The sequence below is a fragment of the Salvelinus alpinus genome, chromosome 6 (genome assembly GCF_045679555.1).
Source record: "Salvelinus alpinus chromosome 6, SLU_Salpinus.1, whole genome shotgun sequence".
Classification (NCBI taxonomy): Eukaryota; Metazoa; Chordata; class Actinopteri; order Salmoniformes; family Salmonidae; genus Salvelinus; species Salvelinus alpinus.
The window spans coordinates 26,103,509-26,123,984 of NC_092091.1; the positions used below are offsets into that span (position 1 = coordinate 26,103,509).

General features: G+C 42.1%; 1 protein-coding gene across 11 annotated transcripts in view; it reads left to right on the plus strand.

Moving 5' to 3' along the window:
• LOC139578452 (ELAV-like protein 4) overlaps positions 1–17,740 on the plus strand; it is a 94,151-nt gene extending 76,411 nt beyond the window's left edge. For 9 of the 11 annotated variants that reach the window (XM_071406051.1, XM_071406045.1, XM_071406044.1 and 6 more), the window contains 2 exons: positions 3–41; positions 13,685–17,740. In XM_071406051.1, the coding sequence (XP_071262152.1) occupies positions 3–41; positions 13,685–14,012 (367 nt within the window). In that variant the 3' untranslated portion in view covers positions 14,013–17,740. The remainder of the gene's footprint in view (positions 1–2; positions 42–13,684) is intronic. The other 2 variants (XM_071406048.1, XM_071406047.1) reach the window with 1 other exon arrangement.
• Positions 17,741–20,476: the final 2,736 nt, after the last annotated feature.

Here is a 20,476-nt window from a genome sequence, read left to right on the forward strand (position 1 = left end):
AGGCTGGACAATTTGCTTAATATGGCCTATGGCGTAAAGAGGTAATTAAAACTTCACTGAATGCCAGATGTCCATGTTGACAAAATAATTTATCTTGTTTTCTTTATTTTTGGAAGTCACTTGCATTCGATTCAGTTCAAGGTTATTCTGCCTTGATTTTTTTGGTTTTCTTTAGCCTTGTTTAATTTGAATCCACCAACCACTAGTCCAAAAGGAAAACAATGGTATTTTGTTTTCTAATGTTCAATTTGCTTTGTATGATTACTGCTGACTTTTACGTTTCGATGCTTTGGATAGTTTGTGTATATTTCTGTTCTCTTGTGTGTAGCTCTTGTTTTCAGGTGTTGTTTTCTACCGGATTCAGGTACTCTAGCCTAACCTCTGTCCAGATCTATATGTTACATTGGGATCAAGCTCAGTTTAGAATCACCTAATTTTAAAGCTGTGAATCGGATTCACAGTATCAAACCACCCAATTCAATAGGATTTTGCCACCATTTTTGTAATAATGTATGTATTAGTATTATAATGGGTTATAACATCAGGCGCAAGTAGTGATGGGTGTTGGGGTTAAGGGGTGAGGGTTCAGTAGGGGGCGAGGCTGGAGACACCTGGATCCCTGCAGGAAACGCTGTCTCACTGAAGCCAGTTCGACTTCTGATCATCTCCTTTTGCTCATATCTTTTGCTTTTGCTACTGTTGATGTTACATAAAGTGAAGCGGCTCTGAGACATGATATCAGCTGATGACATTTTGTTGCATGTTACAGTAATCAGTGAGTTCCTTTGAAAAGGCTGTGATCCCAGATGTAGCATGAAAAAAATAAGCATTTTATTTTTTCCATTTTTAAATGGATTGATTAAAAGGCTTGTTCTGTGATGAGGGCCAATCCCCTGAATTCCTCAGTTTCCATAATAGTGATAAGCATTCATTTCTGCTCAGCAGAATCAGGGAGCAAAGGCTCAACTATAACACAGTGACAGAATGATGCATGGGAAATCTTTAACACCTAGCTCTCCGTCAATGTCCCAGGCAGCAACTCGTCTGTCTAGCATTCCTAGGCGACGCAGCACTATTTATACGGGGGCAGGAAACAATTAATTCAGTTGAAGGGGGATGCAAATGATCTGACCAAGAAAATTACCACAAAAATAAGAGAAAACATTTATAATATTTACTAATATGCTGTAGTGCCTGCTGGTTCAACAACACAGCACCAAGGCAAAAACTATTGAATATGTACAAACTGTCAAAGCGGTAGTGTTTGGAATACAGAAATCCAACAAGCCATGCCTTGAGAATAGCCTCTTGCCTGCTTAGCACATGGTTTGAAGTGGTGATTAATGAACAAGGGTAGTAGTAGTAGTCAGTGTATTTTAGAAGTGAGCAGTACAAGGTGGAGGTGGGAGCTAGGGGAGGGTGGGATCACTGCAGGTCAGCCTCCTTGTTGCTATGCAACTCCTCTATAGAAGAACAACAGTGTGTTTGTATTTGCCCTGGTAGACACTACTGTAGTCTCCTCTGTGGCTCTGTTAGCCAGCCTGCTTGTCTCTCACACACACCTGCATTAACATCCAAATGACCATGAAGGTGTTATTTCTCCCAGACAAAGAAATCAGAATTGAATGTGTTAAAAAAGGCCTTGAAGTGACTAGAAGTTCCCTTTCAGTCTGTCACTCGGTATAACATACTATGGGGAATCAACGATCAATCAAATTCACCTGAAGAAAACAGAAATTACATCCAACGGGCCAATGGATGCTGAGCCCACCCATGGCAACCCCACCTTCCTGGCTATAATACCAGGGCTCGCATTCATTTCCTCAATTCTTTCCTCTTCAGCTCGCTTGAAGGAAGAACGTGTCACGCAATTTACAAACTTTTCAAGCACATGAAGACTACGAGATTCGGCTCTGACTTAGGTGTCTGTTAGTGGGGAGAGAGTACTCGTCCCACTAGATTTTGCAAGTCTTGAGTCTTGGTATTGGTTTTTCTGTTTGCTAAAAGCGGACTACTTTCTGCTCTGCTTGTGTAGCTAATGCTTCCTTCCTTGCTTGGTTGGGATTTGTGTTTGCTAAAAAAACACGAATTTCTGCTGTGCTTGTGTAGCCAGTGCTTCCTTGCTTGAGTAAGATGGCCGTTGGTAAGAGTATGTTCAAAAAGGCTAACCATCCGAGTTTGGACCTCTGATCTTTCCGTAGGGCATGTGGTTTCACAATGAAAATTAAAGATACGCACGAGTGCTGTCCTGTTTGCCTGGGGTGGAAACACGCTCAGGAGGCTTTGGCTCGGATCAGTTCATGTGACTATTGTCTCCGGCTGGGTTCAACTTCCATTGGCCGTCGAGCAGACTTTGTGAGAAAAATTGGGGCTGCTGGCGAAGGGTCTTCTGGTAAAGCGATCTCTGGAATGTGGTTGTCTGAGGTCAGGAGAGAGTAGCAGTGGTGGTCTGAGTTTACTGGGGTGACATTCAAGCCAAGTTAGGCTCATTCCGGCTTCTCTGGCAGTGGTCAGATTCCGGATTCCGGGGATGATATACTATCCCTGGTTGGCTCTGGACGGTTTTCAGAGTGTAAATTGGATGATATCAGTCCGGGGCTTTTTGCGGGGAGAGTGAACCATTGGTGGTTAATGCACCTTTGATGTAGATGTGTCGTAGAGCGGCAGATCACCTGGGGGTGGATTTGCCATCTTCTCCCCCGCACCGGAGTTCCTCCAGGTTTGGGGGGAGGTGTTTATTTCCCTTCCCTGCAGCGGTGAAGTGTTGCTTAACCCTGTTTAAAGATTTTGCCGATGAGCTAAAGGCGACCTGGGATTCCCCTCATTCAGCCAGACTGGTGCTACCAAGTTATGGTGAGTTAACGTCTTGGCGCTAGGGGTCAGATTTCTTTTGATTTGTTTTTACGTTCCCAAGGTAAACGGACATTTTCTCTGGCCCAGATCGTAGAATATGTATATAATTTACAGATTAGGATAGAAAACACTCCAAAGTTTCCAAAACTGTCAAAATATTGTCTGTGAGTATAACAAAACCTGAGAAAATATAACCCAGAAGTTATATATATATTTTTTAAACTGTGTTTCCTTGACCGTCTTTCTTCCATTTAAAGGGGTATCAACCAGATTCCTTTTCCAATGGCTTCCTCAGGCTGTGACCAGGCTTTAGACATAGTTTCAGGCCTTTATTTTGAAAAATGAGCGAGATGTTTCATAAGTAGTCAGGTGTCCTCTGAATGTTTCCTGCGCGTGAGAAAGGGGCGTCTCTGAATGAATAGGTTATGGTCTCTGAATGAATAGGTTATGGTCCGGTTGTAATATTATCGATTATGTTTGTTAAAAACAACCTGAGGGTTGATTATAAAAAAACATTTGATATGTTTCTACGACCATTACAGATACTTTTTGGAATTTGTCGAACGGAACACGGCTTTGGTTTTCGCAACATAATGCGCAACCCAATTTACACTCTGACGGTTTTCAGAGTGTAAATTGGATGATATCAGTCCGGGGCTTTTTGCGGGGAGAGTGAACCATTGGTGGTTAATGCACCTTTGATGTAGATGTGTCGTAGAGCGGCAGATCACCTGGGGGTGGATTTGCCATCTTCTCCCCCGCACCGGAGTTCCTCCAGGTTTGGGGGGAGGTGTTTATTTCCCTTCCCTGCAGCGGTGAAGTGTTGCTTAACCCTGTTTAAAGATTTTGCCGATGAGCTAAAGGCGACCTGGGATTCCCCTCATTCAGCCAGACTGGTGCTACCAAGTTATGGTGAGTTAACGTCTTGGCGCTAGGGGTCAGATTTCTTTTGATTTGTTTTTACGTTCCCAAGGTAAACGGACATTTTCTCTGGCCCAGATCGTAGAATATGTATATAATTTACAGATTAGGATAGAAAACACTCCAAAGTTTCCAAAACTGTCAAAATATTGTCTGTGAGTATAACAAAACCTGAGAAAATATAACCCAGAAGTTATATATATATTTTTTAAACTGTGTTTCCTTGACCGTCTTTCTTCCATTTAAAGGGGTATCAACCAGATTCCTTTTCCAATGGCTTCCTCAGGCTGTGACCAGGCTTTAGACATAGTTTCAGGCCTTTATTTTGAAAAATGAGCGAGATGTTTCATAAGTAGTCAGGTGTCCTCTGAATGTTTCCTGCGCGTGAGAAAGGGGCGTCTCTGAATGAATAGGTTATGGTCTCTGAATGAATAGGTTATGGTCCGGTTGTAATATTATCGATTATGTTTGTTAAAAACAACCTGAGGGTTGATTATAAAAAAACATTTGATATGTTTCTACGACCATTACAGATACTTTTTGGAATTTGTCGAACGGAACACGGCTTTGGTTTTCGCAACATAATGCGCAACCCATTATGTGTGATAAAAGTAATATTTATTGAACAAAAAGAACATTTGTTGTGTAACTGGGAGTCTCGTGAGTGGAAACATCCGAAGATTATCAAAGGTAAGCGATTAATTTTATTGCTTTTCTGACTTTCGTGACCAAGCTAACCAAGCTAATATAAGGCTAGCTGTTGTAGCATTGAAAGCTACACTCACAAAAGCTTGGATTTCTTTCGCTGTAAAGTATATTTTCAAAGTCTGACACGATAGGTGGATTAACAACAAGCTAAGCTGTGTTTTGGTATATTTCACTTGTGATTGCATTATTCTAAATATTTTTCGTAATTTTTTTAAATCTGATACGTTTGGAAATTTTCATCTTCCTTTCAGGACCGGAACGAGGCTGTAGTTTTCTCAACATAACGTGCAACCCAAATGGCGTTTTTTTGTTATAAAAATAATATTTATCGAACAAAAAGAACATTTATTGTGTAACTGGGAGTCTCGTGAGTGCAAACATCCGAAGATTATCTAAGGTAAGCGATTAATTTTATTGCTTTTCTGACTTTCGTGACCATGCTAATTTGGGGCTAGCTGTTGTAGCATTGAAAGCTACACTCACAAAAGCTTGGATTTCTTTCGCTGTAAAATATATTTTCAAAATCTGACACAATAGGTGGATTAACAACAAGCTAAAGTGTGTTTTGGTATATTTCACTTGTGATTGCATGATTATAAATATTTTTTGTAATATTTTTGCATTTGGCGCCCTGCAATTCTAGCGGTGGTTTAGGAAAGTGATCCCGTAAAAGGGATCTGTAGCGCAGAGAAGTTAAGGAATGTAGAGGGTTTGGAGGAGGCGGGGCTCGTTTGAACACCACCGATGGATTGAAAGCTGGCAAGTTACTTAGCTCCAGAGGCTAACAAGGGGGCAAATCCTAGCACGTGCTTCCGAATTAACAGCGCCAGTTCTCAGCGGATCAGCTGGACAAAGTGTACCAGGCTGAGGGTGTGGCAGCCCGGTCTTTGACTGTGGTCACAATGCTTTGCATCCTCCTCCTTTTCGTGGCATCATTACGTCAATGGTCCTCAAAGTTCTAGTGCTTTTCGGGTGGTCCCTGTGTCAGAAGTACAGAGTGGTTGGTACAGCCGGTACTTTTTAGTTCCTAAGAGCAATGGAACATGGCGTCACATCCTGGACAAGGTTTAAAATGCTCACACTTCGCAGTCGGAGCGTCCCTGCGATTGGTTCACGTCCATAGATCTGAAGGGTGTGTATTTTCATGTGGCTATACATCCTCTCCACAGAACATTTCTGATGTTTCATTTCAAATCAAATCAAATCAAATTTTATTTGTCACATACACATGGTTAGCAGATGTTAATGCGGGTGTAGCGAAATGCTTGTGCTTCTAGTTCCGACAATGCAGTAATAACCAACAAGTAATCTAACCTAACAATTCCACAACTACTACCTTATACACACAAGTGTAAAGCGATAAAGAATATGTACATAAAGATATATGAATGAGTGATGGTACAGAACGGCATAGGCAAGATGCAGTAGATGTATAGAGTACAGTATATACATATGAGATGAGTAATGTAGGGTATGTAAACATAAAGTGGCATAGTTTAAAGTGGCTAGTGATACATGTATTACATAAAGATGGCAAGATGCAGTAGATGATATAGAGTACAGTATATACATATACATATGAGATGAGTAATGTAGGGTATGTAAACATAAAGTGGCATAGTTTAAAGTGGCTAGTGATACATGTATTACATAAAGATGGCAAGATGCAGTAGATGATATAAAGTACAGTATATACATATACATATGAGATGAGTAATGTAGGGTATGTAAACATTATATTAAGTGGCATTGTTTAAAGTGGCTAGTGGTACATTTTTACATAATTTCTATCAATTTCCATTATTAAAGTGGGCTGGAGTCAGTATGTTGGCAGCGGCCGCTAAATGTTAGTGGTGGCTGTTTAACAGTCTGATGGCCTTGAGATAGAAGCTGTTTTTCAGTCTCTCGGTCCCTGCTTTGATGCACCTGTACTGACCTCGCCTTCTGGATGATAGCGGGGTGAATAGGCAGTGGCTTGGGTGGTTGTTGTCCTTGATGATCTTTATGGCCTTCCTGTGACATCGGGTGGTGTAGGTGTCCTGGAGGGCAGGTAGTTTGCCCCCGGTGATGAGTTGTGCAGACCTCACTACCCTCTGGAGAGCCTTACGGTTGTGGGCGGAGCAGTTGCCGTACCAGGCGGTGATACAGCCCGACAGGATGCTCTCGATTGTGCATCTGTAGAAGTTTGTGAGTGCTTTTGGTGACAAGCCGAATTTCTTCATCCTCCTGAGGTTGAAGAGGCGCTGCTGCGCCTTCTTCACAACGCTGTCTGTGTGGGTGGACCAATTCAGTTTGTCCGTGATGTGTACACCGAGGAACTTAAAACTTTCCACCTTCTCCACTACTGTCCCGTCGATGTGGATAGGGGGATGCTCCCTCTGCTGTTTCCTGAAGTCCACAATCATCTCCTTTGTTTTGTTGACGTTGAGTGTGAGGTTATTTTCCTGACACCACACTCCGAGGGCCCTCACCTCCTCCCTGTAGGCCGTCTCGTCGTTGTTGGTAATCAAGCCTACCACTGTAGTGTCATCCGCAAACTTGATGATTGAGTTGGAGGCGTGCATTCCCAGTGAGGCGTGCATCCCCAGTGTTGAGGATCAGCGGGGTGGAGATGTTGTTACCTACACTCACCACCTGGGGGCGGCCCGTCAGGAAGTCCAGGACCCAGTTGCACAGGGCAGGGTCGAGACCCAGGGTCTCGAGCTTGATGACGAGTTTGGAGGGTACTATGGTGTTAAATGCTGAGCTGTAGTCGATGAACAGTATTCTCACATAGGTATTCCTCTTGTCCAGATGGGTTAGGGCAGTGTGCAGTGTGGTTGCGATTGCGTCGTCTGTGGACCTATTGGGTCGGTAAGCAAATTGGAGTGGGTCTAGGGTGTCCGGTAGGGTGGAGGTGATATGGTCCTTGACTAGTCTCTCAAAGCACTTCATGATGACGGAAGTGAGTGCTACGGGGCGGTAGTCGTTTAGCTCAGTTACCTTAGCTTTCTTGGGAACAGGAACAATGGTGGCCCTCTTGAAGCATGTGGGGACAGCAGACTGGGATAAGGATTGATTGAATATGTCCGTAAACACACCAGCCAGCTGGTCTGCGCATGCTCTGAGGACGCGGCTGGGAATGCCGTCTGGGCCTGCAGCCTTGCGAGGGTTAACACGTTTAAATGTTTTACTCACCTCGGCTGCAGTGAAGGAGAGCCCGCAGGTTTTGGTAGCGGGCCGTGTCAGTGGCACTGAATTGTCCTTAAAGCGTGCAAAAAGTTATTTAGCCTGTCTGGGAGCAAGACATCCTGGTCCGCGACGGGGCTGGTTTTCTTTTTGTAATCCGTGATTGACTGTAGACCCTGCCACATACCTCTTGTGTCTGAGCTGTTGAATTGCGACTTGCCCTGGTTAAAAGCAGTGGTTCGCGCTTTCAGTTTCACGCGAATGCTGCCGTCAATCCACGGTTTCTGGTTTGGGAATGTTTTAATCGTTGCTGTGGGTACGACATCGTCAATGCACTTTCTAATGAACTCGCTCACCGAATCAGCGTATTCGTCAATGTTGTTGTTGGACGCAATGCGGAACATATTCCAATCCGCGTGATCGAAGCAGTCTTGAAGCGTGGAATCAGATTGGTCGGACCAGCGTTGAACAGACCTGAGCGCGGGAGCTTGTTGTTTTAGTTTCTGTTTGTAGGCTGGAAGCAACAAAATGGAGTCGTGGTCAGCTTTTCCGAAAGGAGGGCGGGGGAGGGCCTTATATGCGTCGCGGAAGTTAGTATAACAATGATCCAAGGTTTTACCAGCCCTGGTAGCACAATCGATATGCTGATAGAATTTAGGGAGTTTTGTTTTCAGATTGGCCTTGTTAAAATCCCCAGCTACGATGAATGCAGCCTCAGGGTGTGTGGTTTCCAGTTTACAAAGAGTCCGATAAAGTTCGTTCAGGGCCATCGATGTGTCTGCTTGGGGGGGGGAATATATACGGCTGTGATTATAATCGAAAAGAATTCCTTTGGTAGATAATGCGGTCGACATTTGATTGTGAGGAATTCTAGATCGGGTGAACAGAATGACTTGAGTTCCTGTATGTTGTTATGATCACACCACTTCTCGTTAATCATAAGGCATACACCCTCTTCTTACCAGAAAGATGTATGTTTCTGTCGGCGCGATGCGTGGAGAAACCAGCTGGCTGCACCGACTCCGTTAGCGTCTCTTGAGTTAGCCATGTTTCCGTGAAGCAGAGAACGTTACAATCTCTGATGTCTCTCTGGAATGTAACCCTTGCTCGGATTTCATCAACCTTATTGTCAAGAGACTGAACATTGGCGAGTAGTATGCTAGGGAGTGGAGCGCGATGTGCCCGTCTCCGAAGCCAGGAGACCGCTACGTTTGCCCCTTTTACGGCATCGCATAGGGTCGCCGGCTGGGATCAGATCCATTGTATTGGGTGGAAGGCAAAACACTGGATCCGTTTCGGGAAAGTCGTATTCCTGGTTGTAACGGTGGTGAGTTGACATTGCTCTTATATTCAGTAGTTCCTCCCGACTGTATGTAATGAAACCTAAGATTACCTGGGGTACCAATGTAAGGAATAACACATAAAAAAACAAAATACTGCATATTTTCCAAGGAACGCGAAGCGAGGCGGCCATCTCGGTCGGCGCCGGAAGTAGGTTTCTGGGGTGTAGCCTAAAAGTTTCTGGTCCTGCCTTTCGTGCTCTCCCTATCACCCCGCACCAATACTCTGAGCCCTTGTGGTGCCAGGGGATCAGAGTATTGGCCTATCTGGACAATTGGCTGATCATAGTGGAGTAGAGGTAATAGGTGGAGCTCCACACTGCCACACTGGTTTCCCTTTATTCAGTCTCTGGGGTTCATAGTGGATAACAAGAAGTTTCTGTCCCAACAGAAGAGGATCGCATTCCGGCTCTGTCTGGCACAGTTTCAGCTGGTGCACTCTGTGCCTTTTCGCTTGTGTCTGTGGTTATTGGGTCTGATGGCCTCTGTGATAGCTTTGGTGCCTCTGGGACTTCTGTTTATGTGTCTGTTTCAGAACTGGGGGATTGCTACGCATCTGGACACATCTCGCCACATCGGTTTCTCAAGTTATTCCCGTCGTGCCTAAGGACATTGTGACTACTGTTTGCAGGGGGTTCTCATGGGCTGGGTAGTGTCCCGCAGGGTGAACATGACAGACGCATCCTTACTGGGATGGGGAGGGCTGTGTGTGGGCTACTTGGAAAGCGGGATTTGGTCAACAGCGCAAAGGGCGCTGCATATCAATTACCAAGAACTACTGACTGTTTTGCTATTGCTGAGGCATTTCCTTCCGATGTTGGAGGGACAACATGTGTTGGTAAGGTTGGACATCAGGATGGCGCTGGCGTACATCAGCAGGCAGTGGGGACGTGGTCTCTTTCTTTGGCCGTTGTATGGAGCCGTGTGCATTTCCTGTTGCTCAGTGTTACGCACACCTCTTGGAGGAGGAAACACAACACCCTGCTACACTCAACTCCCCGTGGAGTGAAAGAGGTATGTGACTGTAGGCGCGGGTAAGGATGACTGAGAGAGAATTTTACCGTTAACAGGGAATTTATTCCTTCACGCGGTAATTTTGGGAAAAAGGGTCTGGATGGAACCAAAGCAAAGAAAGTAAAAGCTAGAGCCCCATCTCCTACCTACCCACAACTTACCTAACTAGCACCACCTGGCGCACTAACCAAAATACAGGGGATGGTCTGCCCAGGTCTTACCTAGTGTGCATAGACAGAGTACACACTACGGGTATATACATGCCCGCAGGCCTCTTGCCTAAGCACTCCCTTCCCCCCCGGGAACAAATGAAACAGAAGAATACAATTTCAATAATCAAAAACACTGCATCCTATTGACACCCACATACCTCAGAAGTAGCGGCTACAAAATACTTAACAAAACCTGTCTCTGAGCAACAACCAACACAGGACATCCAGAAGCTCTATCTGAGCAACAACCAACACAGGACATACCAAGAAGCTCTCTCTGAGCAAAAACACTGGCTTTTATACAGCTGGAGAAGGAGTCTGTAATTGCAGACAGCTGTATCCCCTGACGAGAGGGCGGGGTCAGCTCCAATCTGCAATGGGGCCGACCAATCAGCTGCTTGGGGGAATCCAGGAAGCCATTTCCTGAAATACATACACATACAAACCCACAACAACACAGAAACTGGGGAACGTAACACGCCCACCCCAAAACCTGCAAACTTACAGTTTGCAATAACAAAACCCAACACGCATCCCCATTTACTAAAACCGTGATAGAGCGTCAGCAACCACATTCGCCGAACCCTTCACATAATGAATCTTTACATTGTATCCTTGTACAATCAGAGCCCACCGCATAAGTCGGTGGTTCTGATTGTACATTTGCTTCAAAAACACCAAAGGATTACGGTCCATGAAGACCAGTACAGGCAAGGGACTGGAGCCCACATATACCTCAAAGAACTGTAAGGCTACCAATAAAGCCAGCGTCTCTTGTTCAATAGTGGAGTACCTTGACTGACACGAGTTGAACTTACGGGAGAAGAAACTGACGGGCCGATCCATTCCCTCTTCATCTTCCTGCAAGAGAACCACACCCACCCCCAGTATACTAGCATCTACGTCCAACTTAGGTTTGTCAAAGTTGGGGTCAGCAAGCAAAGTAGCGCTTTGGCAGACTCAAAAGCATAGTTACAGTCCTGGGACCACTTTGGTGGTACTTTGGGACTAAGCAGAGATGTAACGGGAGCTACTACCGCCAAAAAATTCTTAGAGAACGTACGATAGTACCCTACCATCCCCAGGAATCTGCTCAACTGGCGGCGAGTCGTGGGTGCAGGAAAAGCAACAATTGCTTCCAGTTTGCCACTTACTGGGCGCACTTTACCTCATCCCACCTGCTTCCCTAAGTAAGTCACAGTAGCTTTCCCAAACTCACACTTGGCCAAATTGAGGGTTAAAGAAGCATTCACCAACCGCTGAAACACACTTTTTAAGGTGGCGAGATGATCAGACCAAGTAGACGAATGAATCACAACATCGTCAAGGTAAGCAGTAGAATTTGACACATCCGCAAACACAATGTTAACTAGGAGCTGAAAAGTAGCAGGTGCATTACACATTCCAAAGGTTATCACAGTGTATTGTACGAAGTTATCAGGCGTAACGAAAGCCGAGATGTCAGAAGCTCGAGAGGTCAGAGGCACCTGCCAATAACCTTTTAGCAAATCTAACTTACTAACGTAAGCAGCAGAGCCAATTCTATCAATGCAGTCATCTAAGTGAGTTAGAGGAAGATAATCAGACTTTGTAACTGCATTTACGCGACGATAGTCCGTACATAAGCGGGACGTACCGTCAGGCTTATGAACAAGAATACACGGGGAACTCCAGGAGCTGTTACTGGGTTTTGCCACTTCTTCATTACACAAAGGAATAACCTCAACCAATTTCTAAAGACTGTTGACATCCAGTGGAAGCGGTAGGAACTGCAAGAAGGTCCCTTAGAAATCTGGATTCCCAATGAAAATCCATTGAAAAGAGAGTGACCTCAAAAAAAAAATCTGAATGGTTTGTCCTCGGGGTTTCGCCTGCTAAATAAGTTCTTATATACTCACAGACATGATTCAAACAGTTTTAGAAACTTCAGAGTGTTTTCTATCCAAATATACTAATAATATGCATATCTTATCTTCTGGGGATGAGTAGCTGGCAGTTTAATTTGGGCATGCTTTTCATCCAAAATTCCGAATGCTGCCCCCTACCCTAGAGAAGTTAAGACCTCTACTGAAGGGAAGACTTGCTGTTAAAAATATTCATTTGACACAGGGTGATGGATTTAAAAAATATATATATTATTTTACATGTATTTAACTAGGCAGTTAAGAACAAATTCTTATTTACAAGACAATGACGGCCTACACCGGCCAAACCCAGACAACACTGGGCCAATTGTGCACCACCCTATGGGACTCCCAATCACAGCCAGTTGTGATACAGCCTGGAATTGAACTAGGGGTTTGTAGTGTCTGTAGTGAAACTTCAAGCACTGAGATGCAGTGCCTTAGACCGCTGCGCCACTCAGGAGCCCAGTAGATAGAGTGACTGTAATGAGACACAAACAATAACCAAACAGAATATTGTGATGGCAAAGATGTTAAAGCTCATGTAGTACTGATTCTTGCCGATACAAGACTATGATCACTGTCATCCTCATCCACCCCAAAACATATGACTGCAGTGTTGGTGGATGGAATACACTTTGTTCGTATTGCTACTGGTACTGGGCTGTAAAGGGCTTCCATTTTCCATTTAGTTTTCTCCTTCCTGAATAAGGAGGAGGCTTCTCTGAGACAGCTGCAGTAAAGCGGAAATCTCAATTAAAGCATACCCAATAATGCTTATAGTCATTCCTACAGATGTGGCATAAGAAATGAACCTTTTATCCAATTTACCTTTTATTTAAAGTGGCAATTTCCTTTAAGCAGAAAGGCAGTAAGTGAAGTCAACTGAGCATTCAAATCTCTGTATTGCAAAAAGGGAGAAGATTACAGGGCGAATAAGAGCAGATTTACTTGGTTGCATACTCAATATCTGATGAATTTAAAAATGTTTTAATTCAGCAAGTTCCTGCAATTTAGTTCCCAATAGAGGCACTCGGGGAGACAGAAGGAGTAAAGCTTCCCTTGTGCCTCCCTCCCTCGTATGCTGCTGCTGGAGACATTTCCCAGCAGGCCCCCGCAGAGCAGTCAGCCTTGAGAAGAAGCCGCTCAGTCAATAGTGAGGAGCGATAGAGGGGAGATAGTCTAGCAGGAGGATACTGTACACAGACAGACATACCCACAGTGCATTGTGCACTGGGTAGCACTGGTAATAATACATGTTGGATGGATAGGAATGCTAGAGCTGTTTGGTTGGTACTGTATGTACTGAGCGCTGGTTGGAGCTAGTTATAAAGACTTAAAACCAATACAGTAGATGCTTGGGATTGCAGAGTTTGGTTTCACTTTGGACACTTGGAGGGGAACTTGAGTGTATAGGGAAATGGCTTGTCCTACAAGCTCAGAGCTTGTAAATCCATGCACACGCAGTGGGTTTCCTATTTCTCTCAATTTGACATTTGTTTCACTTAACATTGTGCTCTTTATCTCCCTCCCTATCTCTCTCCCTGTCTATCTTGTGGTGCAGGTTTTCTCCCATCACCATTGACAGCATGACTAGCCTGGTGGGCATGAACATCCCTGGCCACACAGGCACTGGCTGGTGCATCTTTGTCTACAACCTGTCTCCAGACTCTGATGAGAGCGTCCTGTGGCAGCTGTTCGGGCCCTTCGGAGCGGTCAACAATGTCAAGGTCATCCGCGACTTCAACACCAACAAGTGCAAGGGCTTCGGCTTCGTCACCATGACGAACTACGACGAGGCGGCTATGGCCATCGCCAGTCTCAATGGGTACCGGTTGGGCGACCGCGTCTTGCAAGTCTCATTCAAGACCAACAAGACCCACAAGTCCTGAACCCCTCCTCACTCCAAATCCCCTGTCACCACCATCACCCTTATAGTCGCCCAACACAGCAACTCTCCAACAGGAACACAGCAAACAAACAAACAAAAAAGAACTAGAAACGGCTTATAATATAGCTTTGGACCTATAAGCCAATGTTGCCTAAGTATTACAAAATGAAAGATAAAAATATCCATGATTTGGGAATCCCTGTGATAATACAGGATTCCTGTTGTATATCTTTTCTGTTCTTGTGATTGTTAAATGATTTTCTCTTCTATGTAAACAGTAGCAAAACCAGTCCCCTTATTTGAAAGAAGAGAATATCCTTTTTAGATTGAACTTTCTTGGTCTTGATTCAGGATTTCTTTCTTTTTTAAATCCGGATCCACTGTCGTTAGAATTATGCCTCCCTGACAGAAGAAGGGAGGGGGCTCTTTTTTAAATTGGTGACCATTCATTCATTTTTTGTGTATATTAAAAACCCCTATAAATTCTAAGGGATTACACAATCCTGTTTTCTCTGATGCAGAAAAAAATTATTTAAAAAAAAAATGTTTTGTATTGCAAACAAAACATGTCTTTCCTCACTGGGGTTTGGGAGATCGGGAGAGGGAGGGGATGGGTTAGCTTTCCTGGTGACACGTTAAGTGATTTAAAAAACACTATTGCCAAAGAGAAAATCTCTTTGCTTGAAAATGCATTCAGAAAAATAAAAAATAAAGAGAAGAAAATCTATTTTTATAATATGATAATTAAAATAAGAATTATTGAAGAATTTTTACAAGAATCTGGATTTGAAAAAATAGAAAAATATTTTGACTGGCTAATTAGAGGGTGGGGGGAGGGATGTGCGCCACCTTGTCTTGTTCGTTCTGCAGTGGTACTTTTTAGGATCAAAGGTTGTTTGTTTTTAGGAGAAATTGATTGGCGATAATTTTGTAGATGGAAGGTTTTGTCAAGGGATGCAAATTGAGGCAGGTGATCTTCGTAATTTTTCATAGTGCGTAATTATTCAACAGCGATACCCAAAAGGGAAGGGAAAGAGGTCTTTCAAGGCCTAACCACCCTCACAGTCCAGAGCCCAAAGCAAGAAGCATTGTCCACTTGTTTTCTTTTTGTCAGTCTATGGGATATCAGTAATGACTACATACACATCTATCCATTTAGAAAACCTACATTATCTATTGATTTCTTTGCTATCATTTTGTGGAATTTGAAAAGAACGTCCTTTAGCGATCAACAGTAGGTGCTATATTACATGATTCACGTATCTTAAATATCCAAGTTTGTTGTTCTATGTGTTGTTTAGAGGAAAAAAATACTTTGATGCTGACATTGAATTGAGCTGCTGTTCTTTTTTATTTTTATTGTTGGCCCCCATCTGGTTAGATTATTCCTTGCTGAAAAACCAGATGACGGACTTTGGGCCATGTAAGAATCACTTAAAGAGTTTTCTTTGGCTTGCTGACTTTTAGGTTACTTGCTGAGTGTGAAGCATTGTCAAAATTCTATAATAATTAGCTAGTTCTGTTAGTCTAGATATTTGTTTCCTCAAAGGATCTATTACAACGGTGTCTTTATTTGTTGTGTACAAATAGATAATATATAGTCTACATTTGTTTTACAAAATCTATATCTATATGAGTTGTCACTGTTTTTTGTTTTAGCTTGTCTTTTTTATATGACAACTTTATGAAGTGATGGTTCAGTTATTTAGAAAACTCGTGAGGAATCCTGTTTAATATGTTGTCATGTCGCTTGTGGGAAAAAAACCTTTTGGATTACATTTTTGTTAACTACCGCGGCAAAAGAAATTGAACAAAAGCTTATAAAATAACGTATTTATTCATTATTTATTGATTGTTTCATTGCTTCAACTATTTATTTATTTATATTCATTATTTATTTATTTTGGTATTTATTTGTTCAGTCTGTGTATTTACGTGATTCTGGTACAGGGAGGGAGGACGTTTCTGAGCAAAAGGGAACCAAGCGACTAGGGGAGAGGCTCTTCCGTTAGTCCACTGCACTGAGAACTTTTAGTACGTTTGTGCTTTGTACCGATATATCAAAATTACAATATAAAAAATCCAAAAGTTGAAAACTAAAAAAAATGTCAAGAGGGTTGGTGACGCTCTTCCCTTATTACTAGAAACAGTTACTCGCTATGCATAACCTAGTTGATAGTTAAATTTGCTATTGCTTTTTTCTTGTCTTGTTAAACAAAATCTTTAAATCTTTTTCAATACAGTTTAGTCTTAATAGAATGTTATAACAGTTGTTCTGGTTCAATATAACCTGTGATAAGTTTGTGTCGTTTTAAAGCCACTCCGCACCCTCCCTCCACACTACCGCTTTGTGATGAAACTTTATGCAAAAATGTGGGTCTGAAGCATAGTTTTCGGTTTTCAAACATTTTATAACATCCAATTTTGGAGACTCGGGCACATGAATTTGATGAGCAAATAAATGTCCATTGTATTTGAGGGTCATTCATTGCACTTGAGTAATCAGTCAACTCACCTTAGAGTCAAAGTTATTTTTAGAGAATCATCATGTTTGAAAGTTACATAAGAACATCTCTTTAAAGAGATCTTGAACATTGCACACTAACTGTACTTATGGCAGTTGTTGCAATTTTAAAAGACTGAAGGTATTTCATGGATTGTACCCATTCTATATTTTATATACTATAATATTATATATATTTTGAAAGGTAATGGTAGGGAATGGTTCCAGAAGTACTGAATTGGATTTTGTTGAGCCAGAAAACATGAGTTGTAGGGACATTATAAACACTTTGATATGCATATACATACTCTCTCATAACCACGTCTTAGGCAGCCCATCTGACATCATCCAACCACTATACGGTTCTGACCTCAGAACACCAACGGACCCCTTTTCATGCTCCAGAGCTGTTGGGAGCTTGAATTATGCAACAACCCCAGTAGAATGTCGTTCTGATGTGTGAACATATTTCCTATGTCTTTTGAACTCTTATGATGTGTGCCTGTGTTCTGTCTAGACCCACTTGTGCGTCTGTGTGTTCATGTGTGTGAGTGTGTTTGTGAAAACGTTTGTGTGTGTGTGTGAAAACGTTTGTGTGTGTGTGTGTGTGTGTGTGTGTGTGTGTGTGTGTGTGTGTGTGTGTGTGTGTGTGTGTGTGTGTGTGTGTGTGTGTGTGTATGTGTGTGTGTGTGTGTGTGTGTTTGTAAGGGTGTTTGAAACATGGGGCTGTGTCACCTCGGTCTATGTCCAACCCCTATGGCTCACACCATCCCCTGTAGCGCCTTATAGTGGCAGCCTGCCAATAGGAAATCAACAGCCAGTAGTGTAGGAGGGAAGGTAAAGAGAGGAACAAGGCTCTTGTCATTTTTTATTTTCTCCTAAAATGTGTTTGTTTACTATCTGAAAATCTATTAACTATCTTTAAAGACAAAAAAATAAGAAAAAAGTTCACAGGGCCTTACTGGTCTCTTTTACTTATGCTATCACTTATCAATTATCGATTATTGATTATTGTTATTATTATTATTATTGCTGTTATTCTTAGTATTCTTAATCCAATTACTGCGATGAATGACTTCATGTTATCCTTGCTAGTTTAGGTAATTTCTGAAACTGGAAACAAAATAAAAAATCTTGCTGTAAATGTTTTTTTTTTCTCATAAAACTGTTGTGTTTGAATTATTTGTACTTTTGAATGTTGGGACAATAAAATGAGGTGTTGAAGAGCTTTGTTGTTTCTTCTCGTAAATGGCGTTATTACATTATCAATTGCACACTCACCTTTTAGAAGCAGAATAATGTACGATTAGAAGCTAGATCCTGCAGATCCAGAGAGATGTATCTGTAAAGCTTCACATAACTGCTGCCTTGGTAATACAAAATATCTATTTCAATATAGATTTCATAGAGAATTATTCACTGCTCAATATAAAATGTCACTATCATAATTCATGACTGCTTCGTATCTTTCTCAAACACTCGAAACCGTGGCATTTTGAATACCATGAAATACAGTATATTGATACAGTAATAAAATAAATGCATTAATTCAATGTCTAAGACAGTTATATAATACCCATTCAGGTGGCACGTGGAGAAGTGCACTTGTGAGATAATAGTGCCCCCTGCATACCTGCTAAAGTATTTTAACATCAGAGATGATCACAGCTCACATTGTTGACACTGATGTACAAACTGCAGAAATATAGCCCAACCTTTAGGGCCGGATTACCGAACGGGCTCCCAGATAGTATATGATAGTGAAATGTGTAGAATTGCAGGGAATTCGCTTCAAAACTGCAAAATGTTCTCTCAGTCTCATGTGGGGAAAAATAGAATAGCAGGAAATTACGTTTTAAACTGCACATTTTCTCTCTGCCTAATGGAAAAATGTGAAAAAAAAGCATGAGATGAGCTAATAAACAGCTATTTTTTCTCTCTGCACCATGGCAAAATGTGTTGAAATATAGTAAGATATATGATTTCCAAAAAAAGGTTTGTGCCCCGGGGCCCCACATGCGGTAGTCTGGCCATGCCAATCGTGTCCTTTCATGTAATACACTTTCCAGCCACAATAATCTTTTAAATAAAAACAAAGGCCATTACGGCTGCTGAGGAGATTATGGATGTAAGCAGCGCTGTCCAGCCAGCCTTGTGTTTTCCAGTTGTTAGTGGTTTAATGAGGCAGGAATCCCATCAAGGCCGGGTTCTGAAAACATGAGACAGTCTGTTCCACTGCTCTAGAGTCCCCTTAAAAGTTGCCCTCAGTCTCTGCTTTTAGCCTACTGATGGAATAATCTGGGCCTCGTTTCCCAGAGCCTTCACACTGTTAAGATCATTGTTAGAACCTTCTTACTATGTATATTTAGTAGCCAAGGTGTTTCCAAGTGTCTTCGTTAGTAACGTGGCTCTTAAAAAACTTTGCCTAAAAATCCTGATTCTATGTTTAGCGGAAGGGCAAACAAAATGTCTATCGATGCACTTTGGCTGCTCTATAACACCAAAGGTTCCTTTTTTATTGTAAGATTCCAAAACAATAACTTTTTCATAGCATGTTTGTCATGTTGGTTTTCAAATTTGAACTAACTTCTGTGATAACTTCAATTTAAACAGACAAACAGACAAATACACAGAGCTTATGATTTTTTGAGCAACAGCTTTCTCCCCCGGCCCGTATTCACAAAGCATCTTCCGGGTAGGAATAGTGATCTAGGACCAGCTCCCCCTTGTCAATGTAATCCTTCATTGTGATATAAAAGGCCAATCTGATCCTAAAATCAGTACTTCGACTCTGTGATGCTATGTGAATACGGGCCCTGGTCTGACTGCATGTTACTTTCTAGTGATCTAACGCTCTCTTCATTGGAAATGCAACAACACCAAAAACATGAATAAGAATTAGCCTAGTCAATCAGTAACTTAGTTAACTAATGAAACACTAATGTAAATTTGAACAAGCCTATTCAGCCATATTATACCAAAACAGCCTACTTGCAGTGAAATCTAGAGAGGCATTTTTCTTGCCATTTTTTCAGTCACCAGTGCATCAATAAACGAGCAGGGGAACGAAGTAGTTTGATAAAAAGTGTTCACAATAGTCAGTATTATACCGTAGCTAGCAAATATATAGTTGTTATTTTCTAGAAACCTAGCTACAGTCCACTTAGCTAGCTAAGGTGGTGAACTCAGACTAATGGTGGGGGTTAGGTAACGTTAGCTAACTTTCCCCCAACAGTTTCAATCTAGCTAGCTAGATAGATAATGGTATTTTTTATCAACAATTAGATGGATAGCTTAGCAAATATAGCTATATGTTTACCATTCGCATCTGATACAGCTTGCCAGTTGCAAGTAAAGTAGGATGAATAAATTAGAAAACCAGTTAACAAGTTCATGCCTTTTACTAACAAAAATAATGTACACGTATACAAGAAGCAGATCCTTTTTAGTTTTATTCTAGGACTTCAGGCCAAGGAGTAAAAGCTACTTTCTTGTAGAACCGGTGTCTTCACAGATGTCGTCCCCAGTCAGCTCTGGGTCTTCACCTGAACGAACATCACAGGCAAAATCTCATGCACTTGAGGGGGCATTGCTTACTAGCGTACGTTCTTCACACATTTCTATCTTTATCAGCCCGATGAATTTTTTTAATTTAATTTAATTTCCTCCAACAAGGGGTGTATATTCTACTTATATTGGCAAATTTGACTTGCAACATGGCCTTTATGTTTACATACAGCACTACACAATTTCTCGAACAAACTAGTTCTAAGTTGTAATGAGAACGAAGGCATTGTGGTGATACTGTATGTTCCCTGGATATCCCTCATCCCCTAAGGCTTCTCTTCTGATAGGTGGTGGTGTCATATAATCGTGATTCTCCATTTTTATAAACCTCTGAGCACATCAAATCAAATCAAAGTTTATTTGTCACGTGTGCCGAATACAACAGGTGTAGTAGA